Here is a 13,392-nt window from a genome sequence, read left to right as displayed (position 1 = left end):
ACATTTTACAAGTACTGCACTTCGGTAAATGTTATTTCCACCACTGTCAAGGATAAATTAATTACAAGATAAACTAAAATGTAATAATGGGCAGTTCCCTGTATACAGTTCTGTGATGCATCAGTGGCCCTTTCATTCTAATTTTCAGTATGGAGAAATGGCCTCTTCAGTAGTTTATGCATTTTTATACATTACATTCTATAACCTTGTGTTTTTTATGTGATCTTAAGTAAACCACTTTCAAACACTGATTTATGACATTATGTATTCAGGAATAACACAAGATCAGATTTTTCCTTATATCTTTTTATTATTCTCATATTTTCTTTCCTTTTAATAACACAAGTTGATGCTCCAAGGAAATAACTGAGCTCCACTTGCAACTTGCAATTCCAGTTCAATTTAGCGAGAGTAGCACATTCAATAAATGTTAATCTCCCTGCATGAATATGTATAATAAAGAAAGATGACCTTAGCAGAATGATATGGACCAAATCTGCAAATAAGTTGAATTCCCCTACAATAATGGATTTAAATGAAAAAACAAATTAAAGCTCATTTCTGTCTAAGGCTTGTCAAAGCTATTTAACTATCAAGCACTGCGTTTTGCAAGAATAGATTACAGGGAATTTACAAACCTTCCAAGTACATTACCAAGCAAATGTAATAAACAGAGACCAGCATGGACTTCATTTATAAAATGTTTTATTCATGTTAACATAGCTGATACATAGGGATTCAAACAGTTCCACAAGGCGTTGGGGACTACAATTGAATGAATAGCAAAACAATAGTGGTCCAAATCTCTAATGACAATCACTGGACAGATTAACAAATCACCCTGTTGTAGGATGTGTACAAACCTGCATTGAAAATGACTAAACTCAACACTTGGACTTGTGTGTTACAGCATTTGTTCCCATTCCAGTGTAATATCTCAAGAGACATGCATGACAGAATTGTCTTCTTCCCATTAAAAAGGTCCCTGCATTTTGGTCAGACAAGCCCCACCACCCACCCACCCCCTCCCCAAACAGGCATGCTTCAGTGAAAGAGAGTGGCATTATAAACCAGGGCAGAAAGTGAGGACTTTAACCAATTGGCACTACTTGGCTGTATTATAGTATGTGTTGCCAGCATGTAAAGTGCACTAGCTTTCCCTGCAGTATGAAAATTGAATCTGTTTGCAGTTGGACTTCAGCTGCTGTAACCGTACCACGTAACTATGAAGAGACAGACACCCAAAAAAGTATAGGGGAAACTATTTTTCATTTTTATCAAATAGAAAAATCTTTCTAAATTTCTGGGATTTTTGGCTTCCAGATGTTCAACAATGGGATTTAAGCTTTTCTGTCTCCAAATTGAGCTAGGAGTCTGATCATGTCAAGCTATCAATCACGTTTCTACAGCTGAAACTGCACATATGGGAAGGCCAGGACAAACACAAATCAAAGGAATGGAGGGTTTTTCTTTTCACCAGTTGTTGACCAAATCTACATTGTGAAAAGCATGATATTTAAATTTATTATTTGTATTTCCTTACAGGACTCTTTTCAGCAATGGGTTTCATTGGTAGAATGTTTGAGTGGAGCAATAAGGAATGAAGAATGTGTAAAAAGTTTTTTTTTCCTTTTGTCGTTTTTGGAGAGGACCCCAGCGTTGAGAGCTTGTGTTTTCTTTTTTTAGCTCTCCTGCTCGCCGCCATCTCCTGCTTCTCCACCATCGCCCTCCTCAGCAGCATTGTCTGATGTCCATAACTAAAGGAGAGAAACACATTTTTTCAAGAGGTTAGTAGAATGCAGTCAAATACTCCTTCAAACAGTCAGTTTCTACTTTGTTCCTTGCAGATCTCAAGGTGATTTTGCATTGTAAGTTACCACATTAGGTTTTGATTAGCACAACTTCATGTAGAACTTGAAGTAGAAGTGCTGCAAATACTAAACCCCTCTTTTTAAATCGAGCCTGCCAACAAAGACGTTCAGTCCCTGGACAGTGAATGAATACTTCAAAGTGCTGGTCAAATTGTTGTACATCATGTGAAACTTTCTGACAGCAGAATAGATAGTGAGGAGGGAATGACTTTCTCAAACAGGGACTCTGACAATCACTTCACAACTGGCCAGGTGTTTGGAGAGAACTTTTTTTTTTTTTTTTTTTAAGATTTTTTCTTTAGATCTAGACACAACCCTCTCTCACTGTCAAATTCATGACAGCAGACCTGTCTGTTCACCAAATTTTATTTGGTGACCCATTTTGGCATATTTATTCTTTTAATCAGTGCGAGAAGATGACAGTATCTGCAATTGATTTGTCTGCCTTCCTACCCCTGAATGATGCGTTTGCTCTGCTGTTTTAGGTCTGACACTTTCTGACAGAGAAACACAGACGGTTTCCTGTTTAATATGCAGGCTTACTTATGCAGTTATATAATCTCGTAACTGCAACTGATTGGTGTCAAGGTCATTCAGTGCCATGTTAGTTTTGATTGTTTTAATAGACTCCATCATTAACAACAAGCCTCCTCCACATGCACATAATTTTAAAAGGTGTGCAAGTGTGAGAAGAAAAATGAGAAAGGCAAGGTGAGCAGATTAAAGTAGTTTGCAACTTAAGAGTAAAATTAGGTGGAGAATTGAACTGGAGAAATGCATATAGACCCAACCAGATAGGGGTTCAGTGCCTTGCTCACCTGGAGTGCTAAGGAGGTGAATTGGCACCTCTACAGCCACCAGTCCACGCTCCACTATTTTGGTCCATGCAGGACTTGAACCGAGGATTCTCTGGTTCCCATGCCAAGTACTTACAGACTGAGCTACTACTGCCCCAAACCAGTAATAGAGTATAATAATAATGCCTACTGCATGTATAGATACTATACATTCTCTCATTTGAAACACATTAAAGTAGGTCAACCTAGACAGCACAGCAGTATTTTAGACTGAAGATTTACAGAAACCCCCTTGAATTGATAATGTATTGAACACCAATGGTTAAAACGAAACCAACACTCTGTAGTTTTTGTGAAGAGTACTTTGTACCTTACTTACATAGTTTTTTTTAACCCCAGTATATTTGCTTGTAACTGCTTAATATTTAAGTAATGTATCAGTGCTTATACTTGAGTTCAAATCTTCAGTACTCTTTCCACCACTGCCCTTTAATATGAGAGCAAGCTTTTGGCCTTGCCTTCAGCTGTAATAATTTCTACAAATGAATTTGTGTGAAGCATATCTACTGTATCACTACTGTTACAAGTGAAGATAATTTTTGTGCCATGTAACACTCACTGTCAGGTTGTCTCTGAGGAGCTGCATGATTAGAGTGCTGTCTTTGTAAGAATCCTCACTTAGCTGGTCCAGCTCTGCAATGGCATCATCGAAAGCCTGTAAAGAAAAACAGAAGATGTTACACATTGTTAACACTTGCGACACAGTACAGCTGAGGACATAGGAAGGTGTAAACATTTTTTAAACATAGCCTGCAGACCTTTTTAGCCAAGTGGCAGGCCTTCTCCGGGGAGTTCAGGATCTCATAGTAGAAGACGGAGAAGTTAAGCGCCAAGCCCAAGCGGATGGGATGTGTGGGTTCCATCTCTTCGGTGCTGATATTAGATGCCTGCTGGTATGCTTCCTGCGAGTGTTCAATGGTCTCTGGAAACAGAGGAAGGAAACAATCAGTGTAACAGTCAATTTACATATATATGTCATACATATATTTAGTTATAAGGTTGGCATTAAGTCAACTCGCAGCAATATAATTTTAAAGTTTTATTTGACCAAAATTAGTCCCAGTATGTTTCTTGTCAGGCCAGCAGGTCTATACAAAAATTAAACACTGACTCCAAGGTGTCAAAACTAGCAAATCTATTGGCAGTTTTGAGCTAGACTATTCCCCACAGTTGTTGCAGCAGTTGCAAAGCAACTAGCAGAGTCAAGTTAATGCTCCTGAGATCTGAGGTACTGCAAGTTTGTTTTATTGACACTACTTTAGTTGTCAAAATTATAGAATAAGGCATGAAATTTAACATTGCATTTTGAATTCTTCATTAGATGTTGTCACTTTGACATATGACTTCAACATAATGGCATTAACTGCAATGCATAATCTTGTTCATGTCACTGAATCTTATGAACACATTACAAAGATGTTTTGTCAAACTTTTAAGCTATTTAAAGGGATATTTAAGTGGAAATACTGGGAATATTGTGAATTCATGTAGCACAATGACAACCAGTCAACACAGACAGTGGTGATAATTTCATGTTCATTCAGTTTCTCAACAAGTTGATGGAGTTGACTAGAGCACTGTGGTCTTAATTCTTGAACAACTGCAGCAGACAGCAGGAACATTTCTGTATCAGCACACCAATTCCTTTTAGTTAAGAGCATCAATCTGGAATACACAATGCTAGTAAGAGAGCAATGAGGGAAGTGGGGAAGAAATTTGGTCACTATACATTTTCCTCTGTGGGGAAAGCAGTAGGCACTCTCAATTAGCTGCCACACACTCCTGTTTTCACCTTCTGAGATGGGGCCTCGACCTGTGACACACTGCCCTACCTGACGTCATTTCCAGCTTTTAGCTCCGAGACAAAATCTGACACATTCCTATCTGAAGTGTGAAAAGATCCAGATTAGAGAGAAAAATGACACCTTAAACACTCCCCACTACAACATACAAAGAGAGGCAAAGCAGTAACAAACATTCACTGAAAACTTTCTCTCTTCCAGTAAGAAATTCTTTTCTAAATAAAATCAATGGAGTGTAAACTCACTCTTTTTGTCATCTTCAGAGGCAACCTCAGCAAGGTATCTATAGTAGTCCCCCTTCATCTTTAGATAGAAGACTTTGCTCTCAGAATTTGTGGCATTTTTAATTAGAAAGTCATCCAGCAGTTTCTGTAAAGAGAGAAAATGTCAGATTAATAAATAATGAACAGTAAGACTTTTAACAATCAACCAAACCACAAGCACACTGTCAAATGAAGAGCCACATCTAAAGGATACTTTCACATAATTATTCATACTATATTTATTTATTTTATATTTTTAATTTGAGTTGTTTTTACCCCTGTAGTTTGATTCATTTGGTCCAGACCAAAAAAAAAGAAAGAAAAGAAATGTTACATTTTAGCTCTGATTTGTTCATGTTCATGATGATGAAAAGACAGACTGGCAGGTAACCTGTTGATTAGACAGTTTTGGTGACTGTCATCCTACATAATCAGGATTCACTTGGGACTCTCAAATAAATAACCAATTCTAAGCATTATTTGGCAAATTTCTACACATTATGATTAGTCATGATATAATATGACTAACACATAGACAGGACAAAAAGGAGGTATCCTGTAGTCTACAGTACCCTGCACAGTGCTGACCTGCACGGCTTTTCTGTGTGTGTGTGTGTGTGTGTGTGTGTGTGTGTGTGTGTGTGTGTGGTCCACAGAGACAGCGTGCTGCAGCACTGCGTCTGCCAGCTCTACTGTACATCTGTCTACACTCAGTTTGCAGAAATTCTGTGAAGAGAAAAATAAGCAGAAAGTTCTAAGACTTTATTTACCCTCATTCAGAGAGAAAGAGAGAATGAAGGAGGGTGGGAGGGAACTGTCCTTCATGTGTGTGACATTCAGTTATATTACTGTAGGATCGCTGTCACAAACTTAAATCAGACAAAGCATATGAAGTAGGATACAAGAGCACCGGTTTTACAGCCTTTTTTAGCCAGGGAAAATACCTGCGCTAAATGATTTTCACAAATATAGGCTACATGTCATGTCTATAGACCAATTATACAATCACATCCTGAACAGATTTCACAACCAACAGACATTTATTAGAAGTTTAGTTTTTGAAATCATGAAATCAATTTTCAGGTGAACTTGTTCTGGTTGTTTGGTCCATACCATGATACAACTGACCACTTTCACACCAGCCCAAATGAACCACATTAAACAGGCAAATGTACCACAGTCCGTTTTAAGTAGAGATGCACTGACTGCAATTTTCTTGACCGATTTCTAAAGGGTCTAACCTGCCAATTCTGATTTTTAGTCTAAGAACTAAAATTGACAGAATACAAAAAAAATGTACCTTTTCTTTAATGTAAAATTAAATTTTATGTTAAACTATTAAAGATTTAACATTTTCTGTAAAAGTGCTCCAGGCTTGATTATATTAATATTATGTACCAGGATGGAGCATGATCTCATGGGAACTTGTAGGAAACATGATTTCATGTGATCTTGTGGAAGCAGATGTAACCAAACAGAAGACAGATGTGGTACAACAGTTTGCTCTAGTGATGTTGAGGGGAAGCATCAATACAGGATGTTTATTCTTCAGCCAGTAAAGGAGGTGAGATTTTTACAGTAATATGAATATAATATGTGAACAGTAATAAGCAGCTGGCTAACATTAGAATGAAGAGCTTGAAAGTTAACCCCTCAGCTGCTCTGTGTCTCTGTAGATTGTCTTCTCTTTATCCTATTTCAAATGCTGACTTCACTGTCTCTGGCTGGTCGATCTGTGCATCACTAGTTTTAACTTAACCAAACAAGGTAGGTGTGAAAATGCCCTGAGGTGTGACAATGAACTCATTCACATTGCATGGTAGTGCCACAACAATTAATAGCTCCTCAGCTGAATGAATAATTGGTACAGTTTTGCTCCATCAGGACTCAAGTGCATGTGCCATTTAAGAGAGACATTTTTCTCTGTCTCAGTTTCAGCTAAAGTTGCTCAAAAACCATCTACAACTAGGCCAGGCCTTTAGTGTGTCCCCAGCTGTCTTCTGCCCCAGATTCCAAACTCTTTCAATAAGCACTCTCCTCCCCTCAGTGCTGTATAGCAAAGTTTGAGGTCTTATTGCTGATTTTAAACAGACATATATAATTTACTGAGTAATGACTTGTTCCGTTAGCAAATTCTAGGGTAACACAAGCTTGGCCTGCATTGCGTCATACTCCCAATCATAACTTGAAACTGCAGAGCTCGAAAAAGGGAAAGCATGTATAATGGTTGTCAGTTTAAGGATCTGCCTTCAGCGGGGTTGTATAGTGCAGAAATAAGATCAAAGGTTGACATTTGACTTCAGATGTTCAATAATTAATTTACTACTGCAACTGACTGCTTCTTTTCAATAAGATCTCCCGCAAGTTTCCAACCTAAATCATAATATACAGCAATAGTGGAATGAGTTATGTATTTCAACAACCCTGTACAGCCTTTAGTGTGTGTTATAAATAACATCCTGTGAATACACTGAGTCATCCAGTTTTCACTGGACAGGAAGATTATGAGGGCTAATCTGTGTCAGTGAAACCATGGCTTATGCTCAAATTAACCGATTTAGAGAGCAGATTAGCCGTTCACTCAGAATGAAAATGCTTACCAACACCTCAGCCCTAATGACAGTCCTAACCGAGAAGCTGTATGGTGTTTAGAATACAACCACTATGCCTTAAACTACAACTTAATTAAAAAAAAAACAATTAATGAAAAATAAAAAAAGGAGCTTTCCCTTCCAAAGCCCGAAAGAAATAAACTACCCTTGTCTGAGCCAAACCCAACCTAGCAGCCACTCCCCAGTCATTTACTGACACAAAGACTGGCTCAGCTGAAACACGCACATGTCTCAAGTGCTAAGCATTCTTCTTTTTCTGCATGCTATGCACAATAGACTAGAGTAGCCTTGCTTTCAGTGCTTTCATGAAAAACGCTTAATTTCAGTCGTTAGTACACAAGAAGGCACAAATAGTGCTATTGGATTAAAGACGGGCTATCTGTGTGATTGCTTTTACATGTTAGGAACTGATATATTTTTCCAAGCACGGACTACTCCCTAATTATCAATTCTATCAGCAACACTACAATTAGCTGTGAGGTGGTTCTTGTATTCATTCATATTCTGTAACTGCTTATTCCGTAAGGGTCGTGGGCAGTTCTTGCATTTTTAATTTTTTTTTTTTTTGTTTAATTTAGCAATAGACCTTTTTTACAGCAGCCAAATTAACATAAAATATTAAGGTGAACATAGGTGTTACCAGCGATCCTAATTAAGGTCCCATTTCATCAGATGTGGCAGAGCATTTTCAGTGAGCAACTGTGCACAATGCCAGCACCCTGAGTCTGAAGAGAACATTAATTAGTAACATTACCAACTAGGACCGCAGCTATCGATTCTTTTAGTAATTGAGTAATCTATTGATTATTCTGGCGAATAATCGAATAATTGGATACGAAATACTGCACGTGCTGCAATTTTTTCCATTAAATTACTTTTGCTTTGATTAAGAGCAATGGTAATACACAATGGATAAAATAAGACAGATCTCTTAATGAACAACTAATCATTTACTTTTTTGAGAAATCAACATTTACATTGCTTTTATTGTACTTCAACAGTACTCTTATTGGTACCTTTTCATCACTTAACACAGACCTGCAAACTCATAAGAGTTGAAAAAGGTGACATGTTCATAAACCAATCCTCCTCCGAAGAAAAAAAAAATGTGATTTTAACACATAAACAAAGTGTTCTAGTGCATTCGGTTTCCGTTAAGAGAGGCCTACATCTTCTGTTTGCCTTTTCTGCTGACATTACTACTTTTACCTTTACCTTAGTACTTTATGTAAAAAGTATTAAGTAAGGTACTACAGTAAAAGTTATTTAGTACTTTTGCATTAGTACTTTATCTAGGACATGCAATATTTTTACTTGTAATTAAGTTTTTTTTTTAAATATTGTAGTATTAGTACTTTTACTAAAGGATCTGAGTATTTTTTCCATCAGTGCAGGCCAGTGATAAGCGTTTCATCAGACTCTGTGACTGAGTGAATACAATATTTTATGTATGGTGGCCTGCCACATTAAAAACATTGGACACCACAAAATTATTTTCTAAGGAGCTGTACTGTTGTGTCTAGAAGGGAACCCTTTATTTGTCTCACAACATTTGTACCTGTTGTTTCTGGTAAAATCAGTCGAAGAGGACGACTGCATTGACAATTGATCAGTGATCAATCCGCCCTTCTTCTCCTCCGTCACATGTTTGCACTACTGTGAGAAGGTGTGACACATACACATAGTCTCCTGTTTACTACATTTTGGGTACAGTTATATAATTTTGTAAGTACACCTGGTTGGTGTTAATGTCATTTCAGCATCACATTAGTTTCTATCGGATTAATAAACTCGTTAACAACAAGCCTCCTCCACATGCAGCTCTCTGCTGCTGTGAAAACTGAATCGCGGGTGAATGCAAGTATGGAAAAAAAACTAAAATGCAAGCTGTTTTTGTGCGATTTTATAAAACATCCTGCTGATGAAGAAAGTCAACATATCAGACACAGACAAGGAGAGAGAAACATACTGACCTCGCTGTGTGTGCATATGTGCGCCTATGGAGAAGCTGTAGCCACAGACGGAGGAGGAGAGACACTGCAGCCGTGTGACAATAAATTACAAACCTTAAATATCCAAACTTATCAATAATAATAATTTAGCTCCAGGGCTGTTTAAATATAGATTTATGGTACCCACCTATACCAAACACAGCGCACTGTATAACTGCGCTGAACACTGGGAAAACCCAATTTACATTTTTATAGCATTTTATCCATTTTATTTTTATTTCATTTCCAGTGTGCAAAACACATCCCAAACATCTCCAAGCCTCTGCCACCTCCCAACAGAGACCTGAGCAGTTTTCTCACATGAAAACTGTACAATTGTCCAGAGTTGTCCTTTCACACAAGAGACCGTCTGTGTCAAACAAGTTCTCACCCGTGAGAAATTCTGTTCTTGATGAGTGGTGATACCTGGGTATACTGTGCAGCAGAGATGTGCCGCAAAAAAAGTAGGATATTATACAGACTTTGTCCTATGGGACTTGGCTGGGTAAAGCTCCAACTGATTCTGACATTTGCATTCTCACAGTTCTAGGTTGTAGTGCATGTGCAAATGGGACTCTTGCTTCCAGCTGGGATGGACGTCAATCTGGTTTCACAGTCTACTGTGCAGGAAATCAAGACAGAGGGGCGCACAAGAAATGTTCTTGTCTACTGCTTCTGCCTTTAAGTGTGCACAAGTAACCTGACAGGCTACTGCAGACAAGTTGTGGCATGAGAACTGACACACCCTCCTCTGTTGGCAAACCCTCAGTCAACACTCATCAGCAGACATACTGAAAGCTGAGTCAGAAACGTGCAAGCGCATATTCTCAGGAACATGCATAGAAAGCTAGTCACAAATGACTAATGCAGCTCTGCAGTGCATTTTAAGAGTTTAAGGGCAGCTCAGGGAAATTATCTCGATCTTTACAGCTAAGCTTCTACACAGATCTTCTCTAATCCATTATCAAGGCAGGCCAGAAATAATGCTAAGCGGCAACCTCTGCTGTAGCATTAGATAAAAAAAAAAGAGGTATAGCTAAGCATTGAAATGTGGAGAGGAATGTCTGAGAATGAATTTAGTTTAGCCGTCAAACACGATCTCATTAGTTTCAATGGGTAGCTCTGCAGAAGGGTGTCATTTTCAGTGATCTGTACTAACTGGAATGGAGAGAGAGTAAGAGTCGTTTATGCATGTAAATTCTTGCACTTGGCTAACCACATTAGGCTTATATGTGCCAGATGGGGCTGCAAGGATACAGCACAGCATCTCAGAACGCAGAATGCAGTGAGGTCTTTCTCCACCTATTCAGACACACCTTGCTGGTGTAGTCACTATGACCTTTTGCCAGTTCACACCCTCACAAGGTTTCAAGCCTATTGTTCTAAATTCAGATTCCCAAACAGCAGAACAGTGGGAGGACTACATAATACTTCCTTGTCCTCTCTGGCTTTAGAGGCCATATTTACACAACAGAGGAGCTCACAGGAAACAGGGCTGAGGCCATTTGACACAGATTATTGTACTAACTGATGAAATATCACATTTAATTTTAAGAATACAGATGTGTCATCAAGACTGACAGCATGGCAATGACCAATGGCAACATGGTAACTTTTAAGTTTTAAGTATCCCCAAATAGCTAGACAACACAGATACTCCAACTATTCACTCCTTGCCTCAAAAACAACAATGCACACAGTATGTATCCTGTTATACACATTTTCTCTAAGTGAAATACTGTTACTTTTCAGATACTGATGATTCTATAGAACATGATGCACTGCTGTGGATTTAACTATTTAAAGTAGGGCTGAGCAATATGGTTAAAATCAAACATCACTATGTTTTGACCTGAAACCGCACAAAATATTATTATATTATATTATTATATAATGAGATTTTTGATAAATACTCACCAGTAGTGATGGATATAATGACTAAGTGGCTAAAAGAAAACATTTGAACAGCTAGAGCATTTTAGCAAGTACAGAAAATGATATCACTTTACTGCAATGTAACCGACGAAAACGACGAAAAAACCCAACACTAATGAGATATCACGTTATCCAAAATCTAAGCAAATATCTAGTGTTATGTAAAGATATCAATAATATTAAAGTATTATCCAGTATTTTGGAGTATTAACAGAATCATACTGCAGTTAAAGACATCATAGATGGAACCTGGTTAAATTATAATGAAGTGAAACAATATAGCTGTGCTATGAGCATAGTAGCATGGATCCACATTTAAAAATCAGAGTAAAAATAGGACATTTTACCAAAACGGCGTCGCAGATTTCTTTCAGCTCCGACTCCACTTTCTCCCGATAATCCGTGGCCAGCTTTTGCTTCTTGTCGGTCGATCCTTCGTTCTTCTGTCCGATACTGGACAGCACCCTCCATGCGGACCGCCTCGCCCCAACCACGTTTTTGTAGGCGACGGACAGCAGGTTCCTCTCCTCGTTTGACAGCTCGCCTCCCTTCTCCGTAACCTTCTTCATGTATTCTGCCATGTCTTCATAGCGCTCAGCCTGCTCCGCCAGCTTGGCACTCGCAATAAGATCCGCTTTTTCGCTAGAGTCCATTTTGGAGGACTGAGAAGTCAGAAATCCGGGAGTATGTAACAGTCAAGGACTGTGGAGCTGAAGACTGGGTGTAGCAAGAGATCGACGATTCCGCACAGCAACGTAACAAGCTGCAAAAAAGAATTGATAAAATTAGCGAGTGTCGTTGAAAGCACATACAACTGGAGAGCAAAATAGCCCGCAGATCATTATCACAACATGGAATAACATGCATGCGCTTGGTATGAGCTGAGAAGAGACGCTAATGTTAACAGCAGTCATTAAAATCCTTTAAAACGGAAGAAACTCCGTGCTTAGACACGTTTACACTAAATTAAAAAAATATCAGGCCGCTTTCACAGCCATTAACATACAATTATCCGCTGTAAAACAACGCACAAACTTGTGTCGTTTTAAAGAGGTTCTAAGATGAGGTTGACTGCGAAAATCGGAAACAGAAATCTGTCGGCAAGCCCGTTTCGCACAGCAACCCGCCACAAAGCTGTCTGGAGCAGCTAGCCAGCAAGTTAGCAAGAGCTAGCTGGCGTTAGCTGCATCGGCCACTCCTTTCAAATAAAAAAAAAATGTCACGTTAGCCCTACTCGTAAAAACTATTGAACGAACCACAGGTTGTCAGTTTAGAGACCAAACAGCGATGTTACATTTAAAGGAAAAGAATGTGATAATTAATAATAGTTTCTGACCTACTGAGGTCCGAATTTCCTCCTTAAATTGATCCGATTTGAGAGGTTGCACCGAAAGGCAAAGAGCAGCAGCAGCACAGCAGCGAAAATACAACTGAACATGCTAAAATAGGGCGGTTCCCCTGAATGTGGCCCTTCCAATAATAAAGTCGTCTATCACTTGATTGACAGGCAGATGCAGCGGTGTAAACCAGTAGGTGTTTAGCGCGGGGGAAAGAGGCGGGACTTCGGGGATAGTTTGACAGACCGGAACGCTGCAGCGGCTGGGGCCACGGGGTTTCCTCCAATTAGAGCACGGGATGAAGACGTCATCGCATTGCCATGGTGATGCTCATCCAATCACTCCCTGCTTTCACACGCTGTAGTGACTGTAGGCGGGTGTGGCACTCAATCGCTTTAGTTAGGCTACATATGCTTATCTCTCTTAAGTTTTTATTCAAGGATTATCTGGTGACATTTTATATTTTTCTTATTGCCAGCAGATCCAACAGACACACCAAAACCAACAATTAATTGATCCCTCTCACAAGAATCGTGTGTGTCGGATGTGGCTTATTTGTCTGTGCCATAGATCCCCATTGTTGTCCAAAAACACAAAGAGTCTTGAAAGATGGACTAATTGATTTTGGTACAGTTTTTTTTAGACTTTGTTGATGGACAGAAAATCAAACAGATAACTCCAATCTCATAGTTTGTGACAGCACTTGTATAGTGTTTCAAAAAAA

General features: G+C 38.8%; 1 protein-coding gene across 1 annotated transcript; it reads right to left on the bottom strand.

The window, feature by feature from the left end:
• Nucleotides 1-688: 688 nt before the first annotated feature.
• LOC146310779 (14-3-3 protein beta/alpha-1-like) lies at nt 689-12,824 on the bottom strand. Its single transcript, XM_084742951.1, has 6 exons — nt 12,668-12,824; nt 11,679-12,094; nt 4,776-4,899; nt 3,487-3,650; nt 3,288-3,383; nt 689-1,757 (listed from the first exon to the last, which is right to left on the bottom strand). The coding sequence occupies exons 2-6, from the start codon at nt 11,982-11,984 to the stop codon at nt 1,683-1,685; spliced, it is 765 nt and encodes a 254-aa protein (XP_084599077.1). The 5' UTR covers nt 11,985-12,094; nt 12,668-12,824; the 3' UTR covers nt 689-1,682.
• Between the last annotated feature and the right edge of the window lie 568 nt (nt 12,825-13,392).

Source organism: Lutjanus erythropterus, chromosome 18 (genome assembly GCF_056507025.1).
Source record: "Lutjanus erythropterus isolate fLutEry1 chromosome 18, fLutEry1.hap2, whole genome shotgun sequence".
NCBI classification, from domain to species: domain Eukaryota; kingdom Metazoa; phylum Chordata; class Actinopteri; order Lutjaniformes; family Lutjanidae; genus Lutjanus; species Lutjanus erythropterus.
Note: the sequence above shows the minus strand (reverse complement) of the source record. Positions and strands in the feature narration are given on the sequence as shown.